At 39.6% G+C, this 27,555-nt stretch overlaps 3 protein-coding genes across 3 annotated transcripts; 1 reads left to right on the forward strand and 2 right to left on the reverse strand.

Annotated features, from left to right (window-relative positions):
• The first annotated feature begins 975 nt into the window (after positions 1–975).
• Positions 976–8,763, forward strand: hsd17b2 (hydroxysteroid (17-beta) dehydrogenase 2). The gene is made up of 5 exons (XM_060914948.1): positions 976–1,331; positions 1,742–1,954; positions 2,550–2,735; positions 3,617–3,754; positions 6,400–8,763. Exons 1-5 carry the CDS (start codon positions 1,067–1,069, stop codon positions 6,741–6,743), a joined length of 1,146 nt encoding a protein of 381 aa, XP_060770931.1. The 5' UTR covers positions 976–1,066; the 3' UTR covers positions 6,744–8,763.
• A 6,143-nt stretch (positions 8,764–14,906) lies between these two features.
• Positions 14,907–15,931, reverse strand: LOC132873799 (M-phase phosphoprotein 6-like). The gene is made up of 3 exons (XM_060909603.1): positions 15,847–15,931; positions 15,639–15,748; positions 14,907–15,544 (listed from the first exon to the last, which is right to left on the reverse strand). The coding sequence occupies exons 1-3, from the start codon at positions 15,877–15,879 to the stop codon at positions 15,403–15,405; spliced, it is 285 nt and encodes a 94-aa protein (XP_060765586.1). The 5' UTR covers positions 15,880–15,931; the 3' UTR covers positions 14,907–15,402.
• A 6,380-nt stretch (positions 15,932–22,311) lies between these two features.
• LOC132873810 (M-phase phosphoprotein 6-like) lies at positions 22,312–23,337 on the reverse strand. The gene is made up of 3 exons (XM_060909614.1): positions 23,253–23,337; positions 23,045–23,154; positions 22,312–22,950 (listed from the first exon to the last, which is right to left on the reverse strand). The coding sequence occupies exons 1-3, from the start codon at positions 23,283–23,285 to the stop codon at positions 22,809–22,811; spliced, it is 285 nt and encodes a 94-aa protein (XP_060765597.1). The 5' UTR covers positions 23,286–23,337; the 3' UTR covers positions 22,312–22,808.
• Positions 23,338–27,555: the final 4,218 nt, after the last annotated feature.

Genomic DNA, 27,555 nt, shown 5'->3' on the forward strand with positions numbered 1-27,555 from the left:
GGGTGCTCCGGTTTCCCCCACAGCCCAAAGACATGCAGGTTAGGTTAACTGGTGACTCTAAATTGACCGTAGGTGTGAATGTGGGTGTGAATGGTTGTCTGTGTCTATGTGTCAGCCCTGTGATGACCTGGCGACTTGTCCAGGGTGTACCCCGCCTTTCGCCCGTAGTCAGCTGGGATAGGCTCCAGCTTGCCTGCGACCCTGTAGAAGGATAAAGCGGCTTGAGATAATGAGATGAGAGATGAGACTTGTCCAGGGTGTACCCCGCCTTTCGCCCGTAGTCAGCTGGGATAGGCTCCAGCTTGCCTGCGACCCTGTAGAGCAGGATAAAGCGGCTACAGATAATGAGATATTATTATTATTATTATTATTATTATTATATTTGGAGGGGTTCACCCAGAGCACCATACAAGTGAGAACCACCACTGAAGACAGGCTTCAACAGTATCCATAGACTTTGAACCCTAAAACAATATACATTTTAGCACAACTGAAAGTTATCCACATTATGATTGAACAATAAAATGTTATAATATAATGGACAAACGCAGTTATATGATTGCTTGTATGCCTGTATGAGGCCAGTACTGCTGGTTTTGCCTTCAACATTTCACCTACCTGCCATTATGAACAACCTGGCCTACAGAAATGTGTCCCAGAAATATAAAATAAATCCCAGCAACTTTTTAGTTGCTTGTGAAGTTTGGGAGTCTTTATGTTTAAAATCCATGAAAACTGATCAGGATTGTGCATTATGACGAGACGAGAACAAGCATTAGAATGAGAAACCATTGTGCAGTTTGAGTCAGCTGTCTCAGGAATTTGTTGAAGAAAACATGGAGTTGATAAGGTGACAGGTTCCAGCTAGCAAACTCTATCTCAACTTGATCGACTCAGAAAGGTGGATTTGAGCTTTCATTGGCTGTGTGTAGGGTGTGACTTGTCTGAGATAGTACTGCTATGTGAAAGGTTAAGGAAAGGGAAGACTGCCTGTTTTGCAGGCATTGCACCTTGTTTGCGTCTTAAGGCAGTTTCTCTTCCTTGGCCAGGTGTGGTGGTGGTAAGCATGCAGGCAAGTGGAATGGAGCTGTGGCTGTGTGTTTTGTTCGTAGCTACCAGTGCTGCACTGCTGATGGTGAGCTGGAGTAGAGGTCACTTGTTATGGTCAGTGGGGCTTGTGGTGGTGGAGGTGACACTATGCTATTGGGTATCAAATGGAAGTGTGGCAGTGATACTACTGAGTGCCAGCTGTGCTTGCTGTGTGATCCACTTCACTGCAGGAAGAAAAGAGGACATGTTGCCTGTGAAAGGCAAAGCAGTGCTCATTACAGGTAACGAGCTTTACTTTTTCAAGTGCTTTTAAATGTGATAATGAAACTTAGAATTTTACTTCCTGGATTTATTCAAAGTTAATTGTGAACTGTATTCAAAACTAGTATAGGGAGTATAACTTGATATATGGATGCTTTGGGCATGCTCCAATATGATTTATTATTTTTTTAATAAAGCAAATTATTCTTAAGGTTAAACTTTAATATGTAATATATGGTTTAAGTGAAACTCTCTGAGGCATTCTTTAATATTGCAGCTGATTTGCTTGATTCTGAGAGTAAACTAAGATGTGGAAATTACTTTTCATGCAGATGTCAACATGCAATTGAACATTTTGCATCAGTGTAGAGAATAATATTAGGATATGTTATGGAGGAGAGCCACCAGCTCGTGTGTGTGTGTGTAACAGGTTGTGACTCTGGTTTTGGCCACAATCTCGCTAAAACCCTGGACAGAGCTGGGATGAAAGTGTATGCTGGAGTGCTGGAGGAGTCCGGACCTGGTGCACGGGAGCTCAGGGAAGTTTCATCTGCACAGCTTACCGTCCTACAGATGGATATCACAAACATCAACCAAATCTCTGAAGTTCATAAGCTTATCAAGAGTCAAATAGGAGAGGCAGGTAAATTTTAAAAAGTTCCAAACCCCCCCCCCAAAAAAAAAACAAAACGTATGCACCAAGTTTAAGAGCTTGTTGTGGTTAATTCTTTATCAAAACCTAATACAAAGACTTGCTTGTCCTTCAAGGGTAATGCATTATTATTTGACAAAAAATAATTATTTTTCATAAAATGTAAGACACTCCTTGATAGTAGCCTAAAACCTTTAGACCCTAAAACAATATAATATTTCGCACAGTTGAAAGTTTTCCAGGTGAAAATACAAGAGGTGTTTTTTTTTTTTTTTTTTAATTAGTCATATACTCGCTTGTAAACTTGTGACACAGGTAAAGCCCATTTTGTCAATTGACCTATTCACTACACAACACACACAAACCAACTAGTCAGTGAAATATTTCAAAGAGGTAGAAACTAAATGCCAGAATTTAAGTTGTGCAGTTTTTGGCTTTAATGATTAAAATAATTATGAGAAATATTTAAAGTGAAAACTGATAAGGATTGTGCATTATATTATATATTTTATATTATATTTGAAATGCAGGTGCTGTAGGGTACCTGAAACGATACACTGACTTCTGAGTTCTTATCTCTGGTCAGGCCTTTGGGGACTGGTGAACAATGCAGGAGTGCTTGGAAGTATGTGTAATGGAGAACTTCTTCCCATGGGAATATTAAGAAAAATCCTGAATGTGAATTTTGTTGCTGGTGTGGAGGTGACCAAAGTTTTCCTGCCTTTGATAAGACAAGCACAAGGAAGGATTGTGTGTGTGTCCAGTATGTCAGGTATATTGCATTTTCTACTCTGCAGAGCACTATAATGTAGTTACACCATATTATGTTTATAGCATCATATCCAATAAAGGTCTATAAAGGCTTTTTATGTGCTTTTTATTTTAATCTTAAAGTCCTATCTAAAGGTAACATGCTCTAAAGTTTGGTTACCAACATGATTTTTTGTGTCAGGACTTTCTCTCATGTTAGCACAAGTTTTTACATTATAAAGGAACATTTTAAAATAAGGTGGCACGGTGGAGTTAGCACTATTGCCTCACAGTAAGAAGGTTCTGGGTTCGAGCCCAGTGGCTGACGGGGCCTTTCTGTGTGGAGTTTGTATGTTCTCCCCGTGTCTGCGTGGGTTTCCTCCGGGTGCTCCGGTTTCCCCCTCAGTCCAAAGACATGCAGGTTAGGCTAATTGGTGGCTCTAAATTGACCGTAGGTGTGAATGTGAGTGTGAATGGTTGTTTGTCTCTCTGTCAGCCCTGTGATGACCTGGTGACTTGTCCGGGGTGTACCCTGCCTCTCGCCCATAGTCAGCTGGGATAGGCTCCAGCTTGCTTGCGACCCTGCACAGGATAAGCGGTTACAGATAATGGATGGATGTATTTTAAAAATAACATCAAACACAGTGCATTATATTGGATATTGTCTTGTTTGTAGGTTTAATGTGTGAGTTTATCTTGGGGTTTGTTTGATTTTTCAAAATCTGAGCATTTTATTACAAATGTCTTGTTCTTTCTTGGACCTCCTTTTTTCATTACATTTATTAAGTAAAACTCAAGACACACAGATTTAAAAATGGAAGTAAATACATAATATTCAGTTCAGTCTAACCATCCTGTCATTCATGCATTCATGTAAATATTTATTTCAATGGATTTTCTTAGGAGAAGTTCCGATGCCTGGTTTTGCTGCATATGGAGCATCTAAGGCAGCCGTGACTTCTTTCTTTGGAGTGCTGAGACAGGAGCTGTCCTGCTGGGGTATAAAAGTGGCCATTATTCAGCCATCGGGCTTCAAGACGAGTAAGTACTGAACCAGATATTGTTACACAGTTTCGTGTATCTAGACCATGACCCAATGTACAACCCCAAATAAGAAAAAGTTGGGATGGTATGGAAAATGTAAAAAGGAGAGCAGTGATTTTCAAAATTTATGTTGACTTGTATTTCATTGCAGACAGTATGAACTCAAGATATTTCATGGTTTGTCTGGTCAACTTCATTTCAATTGTTAATATATATCCATTCCTGCCTTTCAGGCCTGCAACACATTCCACAAAAAAGTTGGGATGGGGCAATTTAGGGCTAGTAAAGAGGCAAACCAATTAAATAATGATGTGATTTGAAACTGGTGATGTCAGCAGGTGATTGTAATCATGATTTGGTACAAAATCAGTATCCAGGAAAGGCCTAGTCTTTGAGAAGCAGCAATGGGATGAGGAGCACCAGTTTGTCAACAAATGGGTGAGAAAATTATTGAAATGTTTAAAAAAAAAAAAACAATGTTCCCTAAAGAAAGATGGGAAAGAATGTGGCTGTGTCACCCTCTACAGTGCAGAATATCATTAAATGATTCAAGGAATTTTGGTGTGTAAAGGGCAAGGTCACAATCCTAAGCTGAACACCCATGATCTCTGACAGCACTGCGTCAAGAAACGTCATTCGTCTGTAGCTGATATAACCACATGGGCTTGGGATTACTTTGGCAAACCTTTTGTCAAGCTCTACAATAGAGTTACATCCACAAATGCCAGTCAAAACGTTACTTTGCAAAAATGGAAGCCTTATGTTAACTATGTCCAGAAGCATTGTTAACTTCTCTGGGCTTGGAGGCATCTGGGATAGACCATCACACTGTGGAAACATGTATTGTGGTCAGAAAAATTAGTACTCCAGGGTTTTGTTTTGTTTTTTTTTTCAAAGAAATGGACAACATATGCTCCAGACCAAAAGGACCATCCAGACTGTTCCCAGCAACAAGTCCAAAAGCCAGGTTGTGTCAGTGCCATTGGCAAAGATAACTTTACACTTCTGTGATGGCAGCATTAATTCAGAAAAGTACATTGAGATTTTGGAGCAACATATGCTGCCTTCAACACGACATCTTTTCCAGGGATATTTCAACAAGACAATGCAAAGCCACACATTTTCAGTGCAAAACCATGCAATTCTTCACCATACAAAGACATGGCTGTGGAAGAAGAGGGTGTCTGTCCCCTCTGTTTCCAACAGAGAATGTGTGGTAAATTTTGAAACGAAATGCGACAACGATGACCCCGTACTGTTGCACACCTTAAGATCTGTTTGCAGGAAGAATAGGAGAAAATAACACCTGAAATGATTCGTCACTTGGTGTCTTCAGTCCTTAAACATCTTAAGTGTTGTGAGAAGGAATGGCAACATTATAAAGTGGTAAATGCTTTACTGTCCCAACCTTTTTTGAAATGTGTTGCAAGAATTAAAACTGAAATTTTGATAGGTTTACTGACCAACTTAATTGTATTTTGTAAATATAAACAAAGATATATAATTTGATGCCTGCAAAAAACACACACACACAAGTTGGGACAGAGGCAAAATAAGACTGAAAAGTTTGTAGGATGTTCAAGTAACACCATTTTGGAAGATTCCACAATAAGCAGGTCAGTTAGTAACATGATTGGGTATTCACCCCTTTCACATATCCCACAATCCACTGCATGGCTGGGAACTTCCAGTGGCCAGGCCTAAGCTGCTGCTGATTAAAACAAAAACAAAAAAACAGTATTAGGCTATATAATCAGTTTCGATGTTCAATTATGTTCAAGTATCGGATGTTCAAATATTATTACAGGTTTACATGGTCTCTCAGACTTTTTTCAAGATTAATACTGCTCAAAACGTAGACTGTTAATGTTGTTGGCCAGAGTTATAGTACCAAGTAGTTGGAACACGTATTTTGTGTAAACAATGCAGAGAGTGAAAGGGCTGTATGGGCAATAATAAAAGGATGACCGATTAAAAGCTTCAGTGCTGATGAAAACTACCATGGAACCAGTACCATCTACCAGTCCAGTTGTGTCTCCTGTTGAGAATGTATGGCCCATCATGAAGATGGGAATGCAACAATGCACTGTGAGCAGCTTAAGTCTTGTATCGAGCAAGAATGGGGAAAAAAAATTCCAATTGCAAAACTGCAACAATTAGTATCCTTAGTTCCCATACAATTAAAAAGTGTTGATAAAAGGAAAGGTGATGCAACACATTCATAATAATGCCTCTGTCCCAACTTTTTTTTTAGTGTGTTGTAGGCATCAATTTTTTTAACTTTGTTTATATTTACCGAATACAGTTAATTTGGTCAGGAAAACTATTGAAAATCTTTGTACTTTGTCAATTAAATAAAGGTTCATATGAAATTAACAAATCCTAAATTTTTGTCTGTAAAATATCCCAACTTTTCTCAAAATGGGGTTAGCAGAAAAAACCCCAATGAAATTCACAAGGTAAAACATCAAATGATATGTTGTATGATTTTGAGTGCAATACAAGTCAAAGATTATTTACAAATCCTTGTGTTCAGTTTTAATTTTAACATACGGTCTGAACTTTTTCTGATTTGGGATTGTATTTAACTTTTCACATTAACATTTTCACTCAGTCAAAGAAACACAATATTTGTGTATCAGACATTTTAGGCAATCAAGAGGAATGGAATAAAATCCAAAAGGAGATCTTCAGCACCCAGCCCCAAGAAGTAATAGATGCATACGGAAAAGAGTACATCTGCTCTTTGCTGCACCGTTTAAATAACATGGAGGCTCAAGGCTGTGCTGATTTCGGACCAGTTCTAGACGATCTACAACATGCGTTACTCTCAGAAAAGCCAAGGCCCTTTTACTTCCCGGGACGCGGTGCCTGGGTCATTCCATTCTTCCAAAGGATCGCTCCAGTTTGGCTGTCTGATGCCATTTTTGCACAGATATTTAGGTACAGGAAGTTCAGCCAAGTAGGTGCAACTTCCAATAAATGAATGCTTTAGACTGAGAATATGCGCCATGATGTAACTTTAGTGCATATGTGCTATTGATGCCAATACACCACTGTAGGTCTATGTACTTAAAGCTTTAAAAAAACAAAACAAAAAAAAAGACCACTAAACAAACCTCTCTCTCTCTCTCTCTCTCTCTCTCTCTAATTGGGCAAGTGACTGGTGTGCAGTTTCATTATTATTATTATTTATTATTATTATTTAACCAGGCTTGTCCCATTGAGATCGAATATCTCTTTTACAAGAGAGACCTGGCCAAGAATGGCAGCACAAAAAAAACAACAGTTTCAGCACATTGTCACATTAAACATAGACATAAATACAAATAAACAATTGAATTTACAAAATCAGGTCAAGATCAAATAAGACATTTCCATTCAAATAAAACATTTGCACTCATGAAACAATACACTGACTTCTGAGTTCTTATCTCTGGTCAGGCCTTTGGGGACTGGTGAACAATGCAGGAGTGCTTGGAAGTATGTGTAATGGAGAACTTCTTCCCATGGGAATATTAAGAAAAATCCTGAATGTGAATTTTATTGCTGGTGTGGAGGTGACCAAAGTTTTCCTGCCTTTGATAAGACAAGCACAAGGAAGGATTGTGTGTGTCCAGTATGTCAGGTATATTGCATTTTCTACTCTGCAGAGCACTATAATGTAGTTACACCATATTATGTTTATAGCATCATATCCAATAAAGGTCTATAAAGGCTTTTTATGTGCTTTTATCTTAATCTTAAAGTCCTATCTAAAGGTAACATGCTCTAAAGTTTGGTTACCAACATGATTTTTTGTGTCAGGACTTTCTCTCATGTTAGCACAAGTTTTTACATTATAAAGGAACATTTTAAAATAAGGTGGCACGGTGGAGTAGTGGTTAGCACTATTGCCTCACAGTAAGAAGGTTCTGGGTTCGAGCCCAGTGGCTGACGGGGCCTTTCTGTGCGGAGTTTGCATGTTCTCCCTGTGTCTGCGTGGGTTTCCTCCGGGTGCTCTGGTTTCCCCCACAGTCCAAAGACATGCAGGTTAGGTTAATTGGTGGCTCTAAATTGACCGTAGGTGTGAATGGTTGTTTGTGTCAGCCTTGTGATGGTCTGGTGACTTGTCCAGGGTGTACCCCACCTCTTGCCCATAGTCAGCTGGGATAGGCTCCAGCTTGCCCACAACCCTACACAGGATAAGCAGTTACAGATCATGGATGGATGGATGGGATAGGGCATGTTTACCGCTGTGCTGCATCACCTCTTCTTTTAACAACAGTCTGTGAATGTTTGAGGACTGAGGAGACTAATTACTGTAGTTTTGAAAGTGCAATGTCCCATTCTAGGATTTCAGCTGCTCAACAGTTCAGTGTCTCTTTTTTCATATTTTTCATGTCATAATGTGCCAAATATTAAAATAAGAAGACCTTTATTATCGCACAATGGGGAAATTTCCTGTTTGCAGCAGCACAGAAGGAGACAGGTCTGGACTACAAACAGGCCAGTTTAGCACCCGGACTCTTTTACTATAGAACAATGCAGTTGTAATATGTGCAGAATGTACCTTGGCATTATGTTGCTGTAATAAGCAAGGCCTTCCTTGAAAAAGATGTCGTCTGGATGACAGCACGTTGCTCCAAGACCTGTATACATCATTCAGGCTGTGCAAATATGCAAGCTACACATGCCATGTGCACTAACGTACCCCATACCATCACAGATGCTGGCTTTTGAACTGTGTATCCGATGATAAGTCGGATGGTCCCTCTCCTCTTTAGCCCGGAGGATAGTGTCCGTGATATTTAAAAAAAAAAAAATCAAATCAGATTCTTTCACAGAGTGGTGAACCCCTCCCCATCTTTACTTCTGAGAGACTCAGCCTTTCTTGGATGTTCTTTTTATGTCCAATCATGTTACTGACCTGTTGCCAATTCACGGAATTAGTTTTAATTATTATTTTTTAGCATTACACAACTTTTTCCAGTCTTTTGTTGCCCTGTCCCAACTTTTTTGAAACATGTTGCATTAAATTTGAAATGAGCTTGTATCTTTCAAAAAATAATAAAGTTTCTCAGTTTCAACATTTCATATATTTGTAGTATTTTCAATGAGATACAGGGTTTCCATGATTTGCAAGTCACCACATTGTTTTTATTTACACAGCGTCCTGACTTTTTTTTTTTTTTAGAAGCAGACTAATGTATACTAGTGCATCTCAAAAAATTAGAATATCATGAAAAAGTTCATTTTTTTTCGTAATTTAATTAAAAAAGGTAAACTTTCATATATTTGATATTCTCTTACTCTCTGGCTTACCCTCCATGTGGAGGGTGTTGATGATCGTCTTCTGGACAACTGTCAAGTCAGTAGTCTTCCCCATGATTGTGGTTGTGTGTACTGAACTAGACAGAGAGATAGTAAACTGTGTTTATACTGTTTTACTCAAACTCAAAATTAAATATTCTAATAGTTTGAGATACTGGATTTCTGATTTTTTCACTATAAGCCATAATCATTAAAATTAAAGAAAAAAAAGGCTTGAAATATTTCACTTTATATATAATGAATGTAGAATATATGAAAGTTTACCTTTTTGAATTACAAAAGAAAACCTTTTTCATGATATTCTAATTTTTTTTAGATGCACTAGTATATACCAATCAGACATAACATTAAAACCAGGTGAGGTGAATAATTAAGTTATTCCATGAAATGGAGTCGTACATGAGCTGATAGCCGATGAGGTGCGTAGCGACGAGTTGGCTATAAGACGTACGATGAGTTGAGTGGAATAACTGTTTTATTCTATTCACATTCATTGGATTTTGAGAAACGGAACATTTTTATTTTTGCAAATTCCATAAATAAAAACTTTATACAAAACATCCAACAAAATAATTTCCGCTTAGAATGTAAACAAACCCATGAAATGACAGTAGCAATGTGTGAAAATGCTATAAGAATAATTCTTGAAAACAAACAAAAAACCACGTTCTTATCATCAAATACTTTTATTCCATATTTGGTTGCTTTTTTTTGGGGGGGGGGGGGGGGGGGGGTTGTTTTTGAGTAGAGTTTTTATTTCATCCTCGGTTGGTTCAGCAACACGCTCCACCATTTTGTTTTTCTCTACTCACGGTATATGAGCTGATATCCTAGTAGTAGAGTAGCCAATCAGAGTGCGCAATTGCTCATATCAGGGATGAGAATGAAAAATATTTTAAAAAGTCTGAAAAAAGCCAGGGGTTTGGGGGCTGCAGGCACCCAGCGGGGCCCGGGGGCAGGGAGCTAATGATTTTTGGCTATTTTTTTTTTTCCCCAAAACCATTAATTTTTTCAGCAAAAAGTTGCAATGTATTTGGAAATAAATTCCCCTTCTTGGTGGACTACCAGGTGAAAATGATTAATATGGTACAAGAGACTTGTTTTTAATCAATTCACATTTGATGGTTTCAAAAAATCACTGCACCTTTTAATATAAACGAGCTCTACAGTATTATATTTCTGCATTTTAGCTATTCATGTCTTTGAATACTCTAATCCTTTAAAATGAAGTGCAAACCAGAAAAAAGTTCTATCATATAATTCTCTTAAGCTTTCTTCTGATGTTATCATGGTAGCAGGAGGCCTTGCATATCAAGCAGGCAACATTCAACATCACTCATCACTTCCCTTTCAACTGTTGTGTGTACTAACGAGGTTTTATCTGGACAGGAAGCTGTGTAATGTAATACAGATACCATATGGTCAATTTGAAGATCAAGATGGTGATTTTGAATTAAAGAACAGGCATGTACAATGGGCATTACATATTGGAATTTTTTTTTTTAAATAAAAAACTAAGTTCATCTCGGCCTAAAAAATTTGGGCAGACGCTCCCGCGCAGCACACGCCAGCAATCCCCCCGTCCCCCTATGAAATGAGCAATAAGTAGGAGTTATACACGGTATCATACCTAAAATTTTATCAGAAATATAGATATGATACTATGATTCTCCCCAACATGCTACATTAGATAAGCTAACCCCATTTATAAAAGATACACACTTATATATGACGTGTGTTTGATAAATATGTGATATATATGATGTATATTCATACATTGTTACTTTACGGAAATCTTCAGTAAGTTTGGTCTTTTCATGCCAGCCTGTTGTAGACCTAAATATAATGCACATGAACTGACACTCCTCACCTCAACATGTCTTTTACAATCATTTAAGCCACCATGGGCAATGCTGAAACCACTGCTGCAAACAGTACATCACGCAAAACTGTCATTATTGTTGACCCTTATTAGACAGGGAGATTCTTTTGTGTAATCTGAGCTGAAGTGGGTTTTGTATTTTCGTTTTTTGGGGCGCGCGCTTGCTCTCTGCCATGCCAATCCTGTAGGCCGCACTGACTCAACTGAAAGCTTCAGTCCTCGAGAAAAGAGATAAAAGCCTGCCCACACTGAAAGCTGATTGGCTTATTTTGCTGAGTAACCCAATCAGGATGCTCTTTTACCCTGTCCACACTAGGGATTTTGTACCGATACGAAACTACTTTCATACCGCAACACCTGTCCACACTAGCAACTATACCAGTACTGTAGCGGTATAACTGTATCGGTACGAAACCCACAAATGTATGGGTTTCATACCGGTACAGTATCGGTACTGTAGCGCTTCGCTGTAGTGTGGACAGATGAAGCAGCTCTGTATTGATACAAATATAATGTGCATGCGAAAACGAAATGACCGTGGAGCTACATGGAGCAAAGAAGGGGGGGGAGAGGGGGAGGAGGGAGGGGGAAAGAGGGAGGAAGAGGGGAAAAGGGAGAGAAAAGGAGGGGAAGAGAAGGAAAGAGGGAGAAAGGGAGGGGAAGAGGGGGGAGAGAGGGAGATTCGTTTTCTTTGTTTCTTTCTCAACTGCCTCGCACGTTTTATATGATTCGACTGAATAAATGACCACCAGAAATACAGACTGTACATTGACAACAAAAAGCACACACACGTCGTTTCATCCGCCATATTCTCGGAAGGAAGTTACTCGGTAACCACGGAAACATTTTGCGCACGCGCATTTCAACTACCGTGAAAGAAAACCGCAAACATTTCTCGCTAGTGTGGACAGATGCACCAAACTGTACCAGTATATTTTGTATCGATACAGTTATACCACTTTCGTACCGGTATAAGTGTGAACACAGCATAAGTCTAGCATGCGCTCTCTCTCGCGCTCTCCGTCATATGCGCAATGCAGACATTAATGTTTCACGTGCACGCGCTTCCTCGCTTGCTCTAGATTCCGGGAGATATTCTCCAATTTGCGGGCATCAGGGAGCCGCTATCAATATGCGGGAGACTCCCGGAACTTCTGGGAGACTGGGATGTCTGCGTTATAAGGTGACCACAGATTGTTAACCATATCCCCCCGCCAAAAATTTCTCAGTGGATTTACATCGATCTCAAAAACGATCATTTTGGTCTGAAAAAGTCAGAAATCCGCCGATTGGCGGAAAATTCTCATCCCTGTCATATCCAGTGAATGTGAATAGAATAACATTATCTCATTACAATAGCACCTGTCAAGGGGTGGGATATATTAGGAAGCAAGTGAACAGTCTGTGCTTGAAGTCAGAACATGTCCAAAATGGCACATTTTGTGGGGTGTTCCCGGTATGCAGTGATTAGTACTTATCAAGAGTGGTCCAAAGAAGGACAACCGGTGTACCAGCAATCGGGTTATGGGTGCCTAAGATTCATTGATGCACATGAGGGGTGAAGCCTAGCCCATCTGTTCTGATCCCACAGAAGAGCTACTGTAGCACAAATTGCTGAAAAAGTTACTGTTTGCTATGATAGAAAAGTGTCAGAACACAGTGCATCGCAGATTGCTGCATATAGGGCTGTGTATAGCCACAGACCGGTCAGAGTGACCATGTTGACCCCTTTCCACTGCCGAAAGCACCTACAATGGGCATATGAGCATCAGAACTGGACCATGGAAGGTGGACTGGTCTTATGAATCACGTTTTCTTTTACATCATGTGGATGGCAGGGTGCATGCATGTCAATTACCTGGGGAAGAAATGGCACCAGGATACACTATAGTAAGAAGGCAAGCTGGCAGAGGCAGTGTGATACTCTGGGCAATGTTCTGCTGGGAAATGTTGGGTCCTGGCATTCATGGTGATGTTATTTTGACACGTCCTACCAACGTGAACATTGTTGCAGACCAAGTACACTCCGTCATGGCAACAGTATTCCCTAATGGCAGTGGCCTCTTTCAACAGGATAACGTGCCCTGCCACACAGCAAACATTGTTCAGGAATGGTTTGAGGAACGTGACAAAATGTTAGGCCTCCAAATTCCCCAGATTTCAGTTTGACCAAGAATCTATGGAATGTGCTGAACAAACAAGTCAGCTCAATGGAGGACCCACCTCGCAATTTCCAGGATTTAAATGATCTGCTGCTAACATCTTGGTGCCAGCTACCAGAGCTCACCTTCAGAAGTCTCACTGAGGCCATGCCTCGATAAGTCAGAGCTCTTTTGGTAGCACAAGGGGGACCTACACAATATTAGGCAGGTGTCCTGTGTGTATATATAGTGTCCAAATACATTAAGGCTCTAGTTAATGTGCATTTTCAGAATGAGGGCAGTCTGCAGGAAATCTATTGGGAAAAAAAAACCCCAAAACAACAGATTTAAATATTCTTCTGTCTCACTCTGTAACCACCCTGAAAATTAAAGCGAAAACATTAAAGGAAAAACTGCATCCCCCTGCCATTACATCTCCTGTTCTTACAAAAAGGGGTAAACCCACAGAAGACCACTCCGTGTTATTTACAGGACCCCCTAAAGTGAATGACGCATGAAATGGAATGACAGGTAGTAAATTTGAACAATAAATGGTCCCTCGTCATTCAGATTCTTACAAATGGAATAACGATTGAAATCTTTAGTTTTAGACCTCCCTACACAGCAAAATCCCCAGTGTTGAATTAACACCCAGAGTGTTGATTTAACACCCTACTGTGTTTATATAGGTCCAACTGGACACAAATTAACTCTGAAAGTGTTAATTCAACACTGAGGAATTTGCTGTGTAGGATAAGATAAGTGGGTGCTTGGTGGGATATCAGCTTTTACAAATGGAATGACAGGGTTTCTATATGTATTGACTTACTTTGAGCTAATGTTGTCAGTGATATCACCTTTTACAAATGGAATGATAAGGTTTCTAGGTGCCCTGTGATGACCTGGCGACTTGTCCAGGGTGTACCCCGCCTTTCGCCCGTAGTCAGCTGGGATAGGCTCCAGCTTGCCTGCGACCCTGTAGAAGGATAAAGCGGCTAGAGATAATGAGATGAGGTTTCTAGGTGGAATGACATACTTTGAGGCAATGTTATCACTGATATCAAATTAACAAATGGAATGACATTGTTTCTAGGGTTAGGGTTAGGTTATAGGTGATATCACTGATAACATTGCCTCAAAGTATGTCATTCCACCTAAAAACACTGTCATTCCATTTGTAAAAGGGGATATCACTGATAACATAACCTAAAAGTATGTCATTCCACTTAGAAACAATGTCATTCCATTTCATGAGCTGAAAGCATGTCATTCCACCTACATTTCAATCGTTATTCCATTTATAAGAATCTGAATGACAAGGGACCATTTATTGTTCAAATCACTAGCTGTCATTCGTCATTCCATTTCATGCGTCATTCACTTTAGGGAGTCCCGTTATTTACTTGCCTGGCACTAGAAAATAGATTCTGTATTTTGTGACCAAAATGCAGAGATGTGTATTTTGATCACAATTCAAATACCTGACAGACAAAAATGAGCAGTCCAATAATACTCAAGGGCTGATCATAACTTTATAAAGTAAGCTGTGTTTATCCGTATGTGTTTAAAGGCGAGCACACACACACAAAAGAAGTTAAATGTTAATTTAACACTCCTTTTAAACCCAATTTGCAAAGAAACCGAAGGCAGCATCAGCATAGTGCTCTAGTTTCAGTCGACAGACTCAGGTTTTTGCTTCAAATTCTCTCTTTTTTTTTTTTAAATGGTAACAGCGCCACATACATTCTATCTGTAAACAAAACTACAATGCTTTCTTTTTCCTTGTAAAAGAATTGCATAAATAATCAAGCCATTTCGCTGGTCCATTTTACTGTCCAGAATCTATTTTCAGTTGTGTGCTATATTTAAAGGGTCAATAACAGCATCATGAAAAGGGATACACACATGATGTTTGCGTTACTGCCTAAAGACAAGAGAGTGCTTTGTGTTTTACTTTAACAGAAGATGATCCACACATGCTTGAGTAAAAGGTTTAGGTTACCATACTTTTCTCAGGACTGGAAATACCAGATTTAAATTCCACAGGTATTCCAGTTCTTGCACAAGAACCCTAAACTTCTCACAACTGGTCAAAAAAAAAAAAATCTGGATGGCTAGGTCAATCTCACACAATGCACAAACTTTCATTTGAAAATAAGAATTTACATCTTCCATTTTTACTGCAATTTTACAGAACATTTTTCACTGAATATAAAAACAGAGTCCAAAGTGTGTGCATATATCTTAAAACAAACAAAAAACACCGAACACGGCCACCACACACATTTTATACAGCCTATAAATATGCCTCAGTCCTTAGGCTTTAAGAACACTTTCTTGGGTTGTGTCTCTACATCATCATGGTTGATGTCTTTCTCGTCATTCTTCGGAGACGTGTGGTCCCTTTTTTTGGCAAATCTTCTTTTCATGCTTTCAACCAAGCTTCCATATCTGTAAAAAATATGTTGGACAAGGTGCATAGTAAACAAAATTATTTTGATGGAACTACTCAAAACCATGTTACATATTTCTCTTGTACATATACCTCATGGCCATCTCCTCATCTGTAATATCTGTGTCCATTCGAGTTATATCCTTCTCCTCCTCCTCTTCATCCTCCTCTTCTTTGGGAGCATTCATCAAAACCATTAACTTCTACAGAGGATTCAATCAGATGGTAAAGAAGGCACTATAAATATCAGAAATTCGGAATAGATACTTAAAAGTAGGGAAAACAGATACACATAGATTACCTCAACTTCAGGATTGAATCCCTTAAATGACATTCTTCCATAAACCAAGTCTAAACATGGTACATAACTTCTTTCTTCAACAATGAAGCTTCTACATGAAAGATACAACAATTCAGTTAAGTCTTTATGTACAAAACAGCTGAGAAAGTGCTATTTAATGGCCAATACTTTCTATTAATATGAAAAATATATGAAAATCTTTGAAAATATACACTGCCTGGCCAAAAAAAAAAAAAAGTGTCATAATTTGGATTTAAATAAGCAAATACTTAAGAGCCTTTGATTAAATAATTACTGCAGTCATTAATGTTTCAGGCTGGAAAAAATCTTTTAACCCTAAATGATGCAGTGAGTAGCTGCTCATCTTTCACAACCATATCAGAAGACGTATCCCGTGGTTGTGGAAAAGAAAACTATTTCAGAAGAGTCAAATTATTGGCCTGCATTGAGCAAAGAATACAACTACGGAGACTGCTGAAATGACCGGAATTGGGTTAAGAACTGTCCAAAGCATTATTAAAACCTGGAAGGATGGTGGTGAACAGTCAACTTTGCAGAAGAAATGTGGTTGGGGAAAAAAAAAAAAACTTGACTCAGTACGTTTACATGCACATCCAAATCGAGCTACTGTCGGTAATCAAGCTAAGGGTCCCAGCAGGGGTGCCAGAGAAATCCAATCCTACATGCACACAAGGAAATCGAGCTATTGTGTGAGGTACATTGTGCACCCGAGCCACAGGTGGCGCTACACGCCCCATCGTGTTGGTACACTTCCGGTTGTCGTCATGAAGAAGAGCTATTCAAGAGTATAAACAAAGTTATTCCGTGCTCAAGCTGTTAGGCTTGCTCTAACAGACTGTATGGCTACAAACTGTCCTGCGCAGACCACTGTTTTGTAAGACAACTCATTTTGCACAATTGTATATTTTTCTAAAGTCCATTTTTTGCTTACAAAAAAATTTTTTTTTGCTTACAATTTAACTTGTGTCTTAATAAACACACAAAGTTCAATTGTTTTGTTTTTATTGACATTCTTCAGATGTTGGACATATACACACACACACACACACACACACACAAATACAGTGACTTGTTTATGTACACAATTCACAGCTATGCAACAGCTGTACAGATGTATTTGGTGATACAGTAAGTGAGCTAAATTTTAACAGTGCAAACAATGCCACAAAAAGAAAAGATGCCGTTGTCATGATTCGTTGTCATGCCGACCGAGGCTGTTGTATTTCCCGCTTGTGGTCTCGTCACTTCTGGAAGGGGCAGTGCTGAAGTAAGTAGCTCGACGACGTAGCTCGATAGGGTTTACATGCACTAAGTAGCTCGGCTAAAATCGCATAATCTAGGTCGTGTAGCTTGATTACGAGAAATCAAGTTCGGTTCGATTTCAGCCTAGCTAAGATGTTTCCATGGCATTTAGAACTTCGATTTCAGTCGAGCAACGGCAGAAATTCGATTTTCTCTATGTGCATGTAAACGCACTGACTGACTGGCAGGCCTGGAAGTTCGTCATTTTAGGGGCAAGGCCACTTGGCCTTTTGTGCTGTCAATTTTTTGAAGGCACGAAGGCCAAAAGCCAGGGCACCAAGGCCATAAAATAAAACAATGATTTTAAGTTCACGTCTATAATGAATTTAATTTAAGGACTAATGACACTTCTCAGGAAGACTGGAGTCTCAGTCGAAACTATCAAGCAGGTAAAGAAACATCTCCTACACTATTATGTCTGAAGATAAGAAAATACTGAACACATCTAAACTTATCAATCCATCACTCACTTCAAAAATTGTAAAACTTAAACCTATATCCTCCAATAATTTTTGTTCAATTGACACCGAATGTGCAAGAGCATCTTCAGACTGTACTACTACGCAGATTTTTGATTAATCAAAATTGAGCCTGGAGTACATCAAAATGTTTGACTGTAAATGGAACATATACTAGCATGCAGGCTACTGATTAACCCATAAGAGCCCAGACCGATTTCTCAATCAAGGAAAATTATTAAGGAAATAAAATGAACTAAATAGACGACAAAGAAAAAACATTTCTGACCTTTTATTTTTTAAAATAGCACTTTCATGTCTCAAGATCTGAAATATTAAATTGCAAATTTGCAGAACACTGCAACACTATTACACTGTTAACCCGAAAGTTCATTCTATGCAAACAGTTTGAGTAAATTCCACTTTTAAAGATTAGTTTTATTGCATTACTTAAACAGTGTGAGTATATGAAGAGTATATGAGACAGTCATTGGGTGTACTCATTTTTGTAATTTAAACAAACTTAAACTATCACCTGAGGGTCACAGTTACACTTCGGTTAAACAGCAAAAAGAAACATACAATACTAGTAACAAAACAATGCTAACTGCATAGATTAAAAAAAGTGGCTATGAACAAACAGCACATATCACATTACGGCAGGAACAAGCAGTAGTAACATCCATGACCTTACGCTTAAAGCTCGACAAAGGAAAAACTTGACAGCAAGCTAATCAGCATTTGTTACCGGCTACAGTCAGTACTCGGCACGTTAAAAGTGGGTCAACGTTGTAACGACAATGTTACTGTACAAGCAATGCTTATTTAACGGTAACAAACTTAAGCCCTATATGTTGAAATTCCTCTCTTATTCGTTCGTTGATTTATTACACAGTCTTACCTCAGTCAACTTCTTCCCTCCTTCTGTGAAAATCCAACGTTTCAGACGCGGACACAAGTGGGCGGGGGATGCATTTGATTAAGTCTCCTGGTTGGCTGGTGATAGATTGGTGTCATTATAGCACGTCGGAGTGGTTCATGCAAGGCTTGAGCCCGATCCACCACTGATGAGTTGGCCAATAAGAATCCAGAATGTCATCAAAAGACGTATTTTTTTTCTCAATAGACGCAGGTGATGTTAAAGCCTATTGGCAGTCACGAGGCAGACTACAAAACCGCAGGGCATCAAGGCCACTGTGGCCTTACGGCAGATATTTTTTCCAAGGGCACAAGGCCAAATTGAGAGGGCACGAGGGCCATGGCCCTTGTGGGCCTCGTGAAATTCCTGCCCTGCTGACTGGGATCGGAGATTACCTGAATGCTTGGTGACGCTCAATCGTATAAAATTGCCAGTACAACTCGTGCCTATGTTTAACAGTGAAAGTAACAGCATTTCCACATGCACAAGTCAACGAGAACTCACAGGATTGAGACCAAACAGCTGTGTGGCCATAAGAAAACCACTTGTTACGAAGAGTAGAGGAAGGAAAGGCTTCAATTTGCTAGGGAGCATAAAGATTAGACTCTAGAGCAATGGAAAAAGGTCATGTGGTCTGATGAGTCCAGATGTACCCTATTTCTGAGTGATGGGTGTGTCAGGGTAAGAAGGGTAGTGCGTGAAGTGCCTAGAAGCCACTGTACAAGCCTCTGGAGGCAGTCTTACAGGGTATCTGCACATTTTTCAAGTACAAATTTAAAGACTTTTAAGACCTTTTCAAGACCTCTAAATGGAAAAATTAAGACTGTACCATGGCAAAGAAAATGATAAATACGACAACTTAAAACTGTTTTCTGCAATACTTTTTTTTTTATACTAACTTTAAGAAGAATGCACACAATTGGTGAACAACAGGGTGCATCAATGGCAACTGTTAGACACGCAAACAGCTGAAGCAAAGTCGTGTGTTTTGGGCCTGCAGAACTACTGTAGCAGCAAGGAGAAGACTGGGGTTTACTGGAGAAAACACCATGAATCATTTCAAAAACGAAAACAATAAACGGCAAGTAGAACCAGCTGAACAACCTTAGCCGGCATTATTTAAAGGTGGGGTACGAGATTTTGGAATAACGGTTCCCGCAAGCCATATTTTGAAAAGAACCACGCCCGCCCTCGCCATGCTCCCACCCCCCGTGTCTCCACCCCTCCTCCCCCTTATAAAGCCTGAGAAAGTCCGGCTTTATAATGGGTGTCTATTGCGTTACACGCCAGTGGAGCTCGTTAAGTTAGAGTGTAGAGAGCTTGGAAAAATAGCTCAAACTTTCTCATTTAAACTGTGTTTTCAGCCCCAATTTTCACTCCACACACATAATTTTCTCAAAAGTAGTAGCCACACGTGTCCTGATTTACACGATGTGTCTACCTACACGATAGGACTTGCAGTTTTTGAATGAGAAGCCTGAAAGTGAGGAGAGGACAGCCATGCAGCCACATAGACTGCCATTATAAACTTGGCAGAGGGGCGGCACGGTGGTGTAGTGGTTAGCGCTGTCGCCTCACAGCAAGAAGGTCCGGGTTCGAGCCCCGTGGCTGGCAAGGGCCTTTCTGTGTGGAGTTTTTTTCCATATGGCAGGGTGCATACATGTCAATTACCTGGGGAAGAAATGGCACCAGGATACACTATAGTAAGAAGGCAAGCTGGCAGAGGCAGTGTGATACTCTGGGCAATGTTCTGCTGGGAAATGTTGGGTCCTGGCATTCATGTTGATGTTATTTTGACACGTCCTACCAACGTGAACATTGTTGCAGACCAAGTACACTCCGTCATGGCAACAGTATTCCCTAATGGCAGTGGCCTCTTTCAACAGGATAACGTGCCCTGCCACACAGCAAACATTGTTCAGGAATGGTTTGAGGAACGTGACAAAATGTTAGGCCTCCAAATTCCCCAGATTTCAGTTTGACCAAGAATCTATGGAATGTGCTGAACAAACAAGTCAGCTCAATGGAGGACCCACCTCGCAATTTCCAGGATTTAAATGATCTGCTGCTAACATCTTGGTGCCAGCTACCAGAGCTCACCTTCAGAAGTCTCACTGAGACCATGCCTCGATAGGTCAGAGCTCTTTTGGTAGCACAAGGGGGACCTACACAATATTAGGCAGGTGTCCTGTGTGTATATATAGTGTCCAAATACATTAAGGCTCTAGTTAATGTGCATTTTCAGAATGAGGGCAGTCTGCAGGAAATCTATTGGGAAAAAAAACCCCCAAAACAACAGATTTAAAGATTCTTCTGTCTCACTCTGTAACCACCCTGAAAATTAAAGCGAAAACATTAAAGGAAAAACTGCATCCCCCTGCCATTACATCTCCTGTTCTTACAAAAAGGGGTAAACCCACAGAAGACCACTCCGTGTTATTTACAGGACCCCCTAAAGTGAATGACGCATGAAATGGAATGACGAATGACAGGTAGTAAATTTGAACAATAAATGGTCCCTCGTCATTCAGATTCTTACAAATGGAATAACGATTGAAATCTTTAGTTTTAGACCTCCCTACACAGCAAAATCCCCAGTGTTGAATTAACACCCAGAGTGTTGATTTAACACCCTACTGTGTTTATATAGGTCCAACTGGACACAAATTAACTCTGAAAGTGTTAATTCAACACTGAGGAATTTGCTGTGTAGGATAAGATAAGTGGGTGCTTGGTGGGATATCAGCTTTTACAAATGGAATGACAGGGTTTCTATATGTATTGACTGACTTTGAGCTAATGTTGTCAGTGATATCACCTTTTACAAATGGAATGATAAGGTTTCTAGGTGCCCTGTGATGACCTGGCGACTTGTCCAGGGTGTACCCCGCCTTTCGCCCGTAGTCAGCTGGGATAGGCTCCAGCTTGCCTGCGACCCTGTAGAAGGATAAAGCGGCTAGAGATAATGAGATGAGGTTTCTAGGTGGAATGACATACTTTGAGGCAATGTTATCACTGATATCAAATTAACAAATGGAATGACATTGTTTCTAGGGTTAGGTTATAGGTGATATCACTGATAACATTGCCTCAAAGTATGTCATTCCACCTAAAAACACTGTCATTCCATTTGTAAAAGGTGATATCACTGATAACATAACCTAAAAGTATGTCATTCCACTTAGAAACAATGTCATTCCATTTCATGAGCTGAAAGCATGTCATTCCACCTACATTTCAATCGTTATTCCATTTATAAGAATCTGAATGACAAGGGACCATTTATTGTTCAAATCACTAGCTGTCATTCATCATTCCATTTCATGCGTCATTCACTTTAGGGAGTCCCGTTATTTACTTGCCTGGCACTAGAAAATAGATTCTGTATTTTGTGACCAAAATGCAGAGATGTGTATTTTGATCACAATTCAAATACCTGACAGACAAAAATGAGCAGTCCAATAATACTCAAGGGCTGATCATAACTTTATAAAGTAAGCTGTGTTTATCCGTATGTGTTTAAAGGCGAGCACACACACACAAAAGAAGTTAAATGTTAATTTAACACTCCTTTTAAACCCAATTTGCAAAGAAACCGAAGGCAGCATCAGCATAGTGCTCTAGTTTCAGTCGACAGACTCAGGTTTTTGCTTCAAATTCTCTCTTTTTTTTTAAATGGTAACAGCGCCACATACATTCTATCTGTAAACAAAACTACAATGCTTTCTTTTTCCTTGTAAAAGAATTGCATAAATAATCAAGCCATTTCGCTGGTCCATTTTACTGTCCAGAATCTATTTTCAGTTGTGTGCTATATTTAAAGGGTCAATAACAGCATCATGAAAAGGGATACACACATGATGTTTGCGTTACTGCCTAAAGACAAGAGAGTGCTTTGTGTTTTACTTTAACAGAAGATGATCCACACATGCTTGAGTAAAAGGTTTAGGTTACCATACTTTTCTCAGGACTGGAAATACCAGATTTAAATTCCACAGGTATTCCAGTTCTTGCACAAGAACCCTAAACTTCTCACAACTGGTCAAAAAAAAAAAAAATCTGGATGGCTAGGTCAGTCTCACACAATGCACAAACTTTCATTTGAAAATAAGAATTTACATCTTCCATTTTTACTGCAATTTTACAGAACATTATTCACTGAATATAAAAACAGAGTCCAAAGTGTGTGCATATATCTTAAAACAAACAAAAAACACCGAACACGGCCACCACACACATTTTATACAGCCTATAAATATGCCTCAGTCCTTAGGCTTTAAGAACACTTTCTTGGGTTGTGTCTCTACATCATCATGGTTGATGTCTTTCTCGTCATTCTTCGGAGACGTGTGGTCCCTTTTTTTGGCAAATCTTCTTTTCATGCTTTCAACCAAGCTTCCATATCTGTAAAAAATATGTTGGACAAGGTGCATAGTAAACAAAATTATTTTGATGGAACTACTCAAAACCATGTTACATATTTCTCTTGTACATATACCTCATGGCCATCTCCTCATCTGTAATATCTGTGTCCATTCGAGTTATATCCTTCTCCTCCTCCTCTTCATCCTCCTCTTCTTTGGGAGCATTCATCAAAACCATTAACTTCTACAGAGGATTCAATCAGATGGTAAAGAAGGCACTATAAATATCAGAAATTCGGAATAGATACTTAAAAGTAGGGAAAACAGATACACATAGATTACCTCAACTTCAGGATTGAATCCCTTAAATGACATTCTTCCATAAACCAAGTCTAAACATGGTACATAACTTCTTTCTTCAACAATGAAGCTTCTACATGAAAGATACAACAATTCAGTTAAGTCTTTATGTACAAAACAGCTGAGAAAGTGCTATTTAATGGCCAATACTTTCTATTAATATGAAAAATATATGAAAATCTTTGAAAATATACACTGCCTGGCCAAAAAAAAAAAAAAAAAAAGTGTCATAATTTGGATTTAAATAAGCAAATACTTAAGAGCCTTTGATTAAATAATTACTGCAGTCATTAATGTTTCAGGCTGGAAAAAATCTTTTAACCCTAAATGATGCAGTGAGTAGCTGCTCATCTTTCACAACCATATCAGAAGACGTATCCCGTGGTTGTGGAAAAGAAAACTATTTCAGAAGAGTCAAATTATTGGCCTGCATTGAGCAAAGAATACAACTATGGAGACTGCTGAAATGACCGGAATTGGGTTAAGAACTGTCCAAAGCATTATTAAAACCTGGAAGGATGGTGGTGAACAGTCAACTTTGCAGAAGAAATGTGGTTGGGGAAAAAAAAAAAAAACTTGACTCAGTACGTTTACATGCACATCCAAATCGAGCTACTGTCGGTAATCAAGCTAAGGGTCCCAGCAGGGGTGCCAGAGAAATCCAATCCTACATGCACACAAGGAAATCAAGCTATTGTGTGAGGTACATTGTGCACCCGAGCCACAGGTGGCGCTACACGCCCCATCGTGTTGGTACACTTCCGGTTGTCGTCATGAAGAAGAGCTATTCAAGAGTATAAACAAAGTTATTCCGTGCTCAAGCTGTTAGGCTTGCTCTAACAGACTGTATGGCTACAAACTGTCCTGTGCAGACCACTGTTTTGTAAGACAACTCATTTTGCACAATTGTATATTTTTCTAAAGTCCATTTTTTGCTTACAAAAAAATTTTTTTTTGCTTACAATTTAACTTGTGTCTTAATAAACACACAAAGTTCAATTGTTTTGTTTTTATTGACATTCTTCAGATGTTGGACATATACACACACACACACACACACACACACACAAATACAGTGACTTGTTTATGTACACAATTCACAGCTATGCAACAGCTGTACAGATGTATTTGGTGATACAGTAAGTGAGCTAAATTTTAACAGTGCAAACAATGCCACAAAAAGAAAAGATGCCGTTGTCATGATTCGTTGTCATGCCGACCGAGGCTGTTGTATTTCCCGCTTGTGGTCTCGTCACTTCTGGAAGGGGCAGTGCTGAAGTAAGTAGCTCGACGACGTAGCTCGATAGGGTTTACATGCACTAAGTAGCTCGGCTAAAATCGCATAATCTAGGTCGTGTAGCTTGATTACGAGAAATCAAGTTCGGTTCGATTTCAGCCTAGCTAAGATGTTTCCATGGCATTTAGAACTTCGATTTCAGTCGAGCAACGGCAGAAATTCGATTTTCTCTATGTGCATGTAAACGCACTGACTGACTGGCAGGCCTGGAAGTTCGTCATTTTAGGGGCAAGGCCACTTGGCCTTTTGTGCTGTCAATTTTTTGAAGGCACGAAGGCCAAAAGCCAGGGCACCAAGGCCATAAAATAAAACAATGATTTTAAGTTCACGTCTATAATGAATTTAATTTAAGGACTAATGACACTTCTCAGGAAGATTGGAGTCTCAGTCGAAACTATCAAGCAGGTAAAGAAACATCTCCTACACTATTATGTCTGAAGATAAGAAAATACTGAACACATCTAAACTTATCAATCCATCACTCACTTCAAAAATTGTAAAACTTAAACCTATATCCTCCCATGATTTTTGTTCAATTGACACCGAATGTGCAAGAGCATCTTCAGACTGTACTACTATGCAGATTTTTGATTAATCAAAATTGAGCCTGGAGTACATCAAAATGTTTGACTGTAAATGGAACATATACTAGCATGCAGGCTACTGATTAACCCATAAGAGCCCAGACCGATTTCTCAATCAAGGAAAATTATTGGGGAAATAAAATGAACTAAATAGACGACAAAGAAAAAACATTTCTGACCTTTTATTTTTTAAAATAGCACTTTCATGTCTCAAGATCTGAAATATTAAATTGCAAATTTGCAGAACACTGCAACACTATTACACTGTTAGCCCGAAAGTTCATTCTATGCAAACAGTTTGAGTAAATTCCACTTTTAAAGATTAGTTTTATTGCATTACTTAAACAGTGTGAGTATATGAAGAGTATATGAGACAGTCATTGGGTGTACTCATTTTTGTAATTTAAACAAACTTAAACTATCACCTGAGGGTCACAGTTACACTTCGGTTAAACAGCAAAAAGAAACATACAATACTAGTAACAAAACAATGCTAACTGCATAGATTAAAAAAAGTGGCTATGAACAAACAGCACATATCACATTACGGCAGGAACAAGCAGTAGTAACATCCATGACCTTACGCTTAAAGCTCGACAAAGGAAAAACTTGACAGCAAGCTAATCAGCATTTGTTAGCGGCTACAGTCGGTACTCGGCACGTTAAAAGTGGGTCAACGTTGTAACGACAATGTTACTGTACAAGCAATGCTTATTTAACGGTAACAAACTTAAGCCCTATATGTTGAAATTCCTCTCTTATTCGTTCGTTGATTTATTACACAGTCTTACCTCAGTCAACTTCTTCCCTCCTTCTGTGAAAATCCAACGTCTCAGACGCGGACACAAGTGGGCGGGGGATGCATTTGATTAAGTCTCCTGGTTGGCTGGTGATAGATTGGTGTCATTATAGCACGTCGGCGTGGTTCATGCAAGGCTTGAGCCCGATCCACCACTGATGAGTTGGCCAATAAGAATCCAGAATGTCATCAAAAGACGTATTTTTTTTCTCAATAGACGCAGGTGATGTTAAAGCCTATTGGCAGTCACGAGGCAGACTACAAAACCGCAGGGCATCAAGGCCACTGTGGCCTTACGGCAGATATTTTTTCCAAGGGCACAAGGCCAAATTGAGAGGGCACGAGGGCCATGGCCCTTGTGGGCCTCGTGAAATTCCTGCCCTGCTGACTGGGATCGGAGATTACCTGAATGCTTGGTGACGCTCAATCGTATAAAATTGCCAGTACAACTCGTGCCTATGTTTAACAGTGAAAGTAACAGCATTTCCACATGCACAAGTCAACGAGAACTCACAGGATTGAGACCAAACAGCTGTGTGGCCATAAGAAAACCACTTGTTACGAAGAGTAGAGGAAGGAAAGGCTTCAATTTGCTAGGGAGCATAAAGATTAGACTCTAGAGCAATGGAAAAAGGTCATGTGGTCTGATGAGTCCAGATGTACCCTATTTCTGAGTGATGGGTGTGTCAGGGTAAGAAGGGTAGTGCGTGAAGTGCCTAGAAGCCACTGTACAAGCCTCTGGAGGCAGTCTTACAGGGTATCTGCACATTTTTCAAGTACAAACTTAAAGACTTTTAAGACCTTTTCAAGACCTCTAAATGGAAAAATTAAGACTGTACCATGGCAAAGAAAATGATAAATACGACAACTTAAAACTGTTTTCTGCAATACTTTTTTTTTTATACTAACTTTAAGAAGAATGCACACAATTGGTGAACAACAGGGTGCATCAATGGCAACTGTTAGACACGCAAACAGCTGAAGCAAAGTCGTGTGTTTTGGGCCTGCAGAACTACTGTAGCAGCAAGGAGAAGACTGGGGTTTACTGGAGAAAACACCATGAATCATTTCAAAAACGAAAACAATAAACGGCAAGTAGAACCAGCTGAACAACCTTAGCCGGCATTATTTAAAGGTGGGGTACGAGATTTTGGAATAACGGTTCCCGCAAGCCATATTTTGAAAAGAACCACGCCCGCCCTCGCCATGCTCCCACCCCCCGCGTCTCCACCCCTCCTCCCCCTTATAAAGCCTGAGAAAGTCCGGCTTTATAATGGGTGTCTATTGCGTTACACACCAGTGGAGCTCGTTAAGTTAGAGTGTAGAGAGCTTGGAAAAATAGCTCAAACTTTCTCATTTAAACTGTGTTTTCAGCCCCAATTTTCACTCCACACACATAATTTTCTCAAAAGTAGTAGCCACACGTGTCCTGATTCACACGATGTGTCTACCTACACGATAGGACTTGCAGTTTTTGAATGAGAAGCCTGAAAGTGAGGAGAGGACAGCCGTGCAGCCACATAGACTGCCATTATAAACTTGGCAGAGGGGCGGCACGGTGGTGTAGTGGTTAGCGCTGTCGCCTCACAGCAAGAAGGTCCGGGT

This window comes from Neoarius graeffei, chromosome 2, assembly GCF_027579695.1.
Source record: "Neoarius graeffei isolate fNeoGra1 chromosome 2, fNeoGra1.pri, whole genome shotgun sequence".
In the NCBI taxonomy this organism is placed as follows: Eukaryota; Metazoa; Chordata; class Actinopteri; order Siluriformes; family Ariidae; genus Neoarius; species Neoarius graeffei.

Coding starts and splice junctions, on each gene's coding strand:
- hsd17b2 (XM_060914948.1), top strand. CDS start 1,067: ATGCAGGCAAGTGGAATGGAGCTGTGGCTGTGTGTTTTGTTCGTAGCT. Junction 2,736..3,616: donor GTGTGTGTCCAGTATGTCAG/GTATATTGCATT, acceptor GGATTTTCTTAG/GAGAAGTTCCGATGCCTGGT. Junction 3,755..6,399: donor GCCATCGGGCTTCAAGACGA/GTAAGTACTGAA, acceptor TTTGTGTATCAG/ACATTTTAGGCAATCAAGAG.
- LOC132873799 (XM_060909603.1), bottom strand. CDS start 15,879: ATGTCATTTAAGGGATTCAATCCTGAAGTTGAG. Junction 15,749..15,846: donor GATTCAATCCTGAAGTTGAG/GTAATCTATGTG, acceptor AATCCTCTGTAG/AAGTTAATGGTTTTGATGAA. Junction 15,545..15,638: donor GATGAGGAGATGGCCATGAG/GTATATGTACAA, acceptor TATTTTTTACAG/ATATGGAAGCTTGGTTGAAA.
- LOC132873810 (XM_060909614.1), bottom strand. CDS start 23,285: ATGTCATTTAAGGGATTCAATCCTGAAGTTGAG. Junction 23,155..23,252: donor GATTCAATCCTGAAGTTGAG/GTAATCTATGTG, acceptor AATCCTCTGTAG/AAGTTAATGGTTTTGATGAA. Junction 22,951..23,044: donor GATGAGGAGATGGCCATGAG/GTATATGTACAA, acceptor TATTTTTTACAG/ATATGGAAGCTTGGTTGAAA.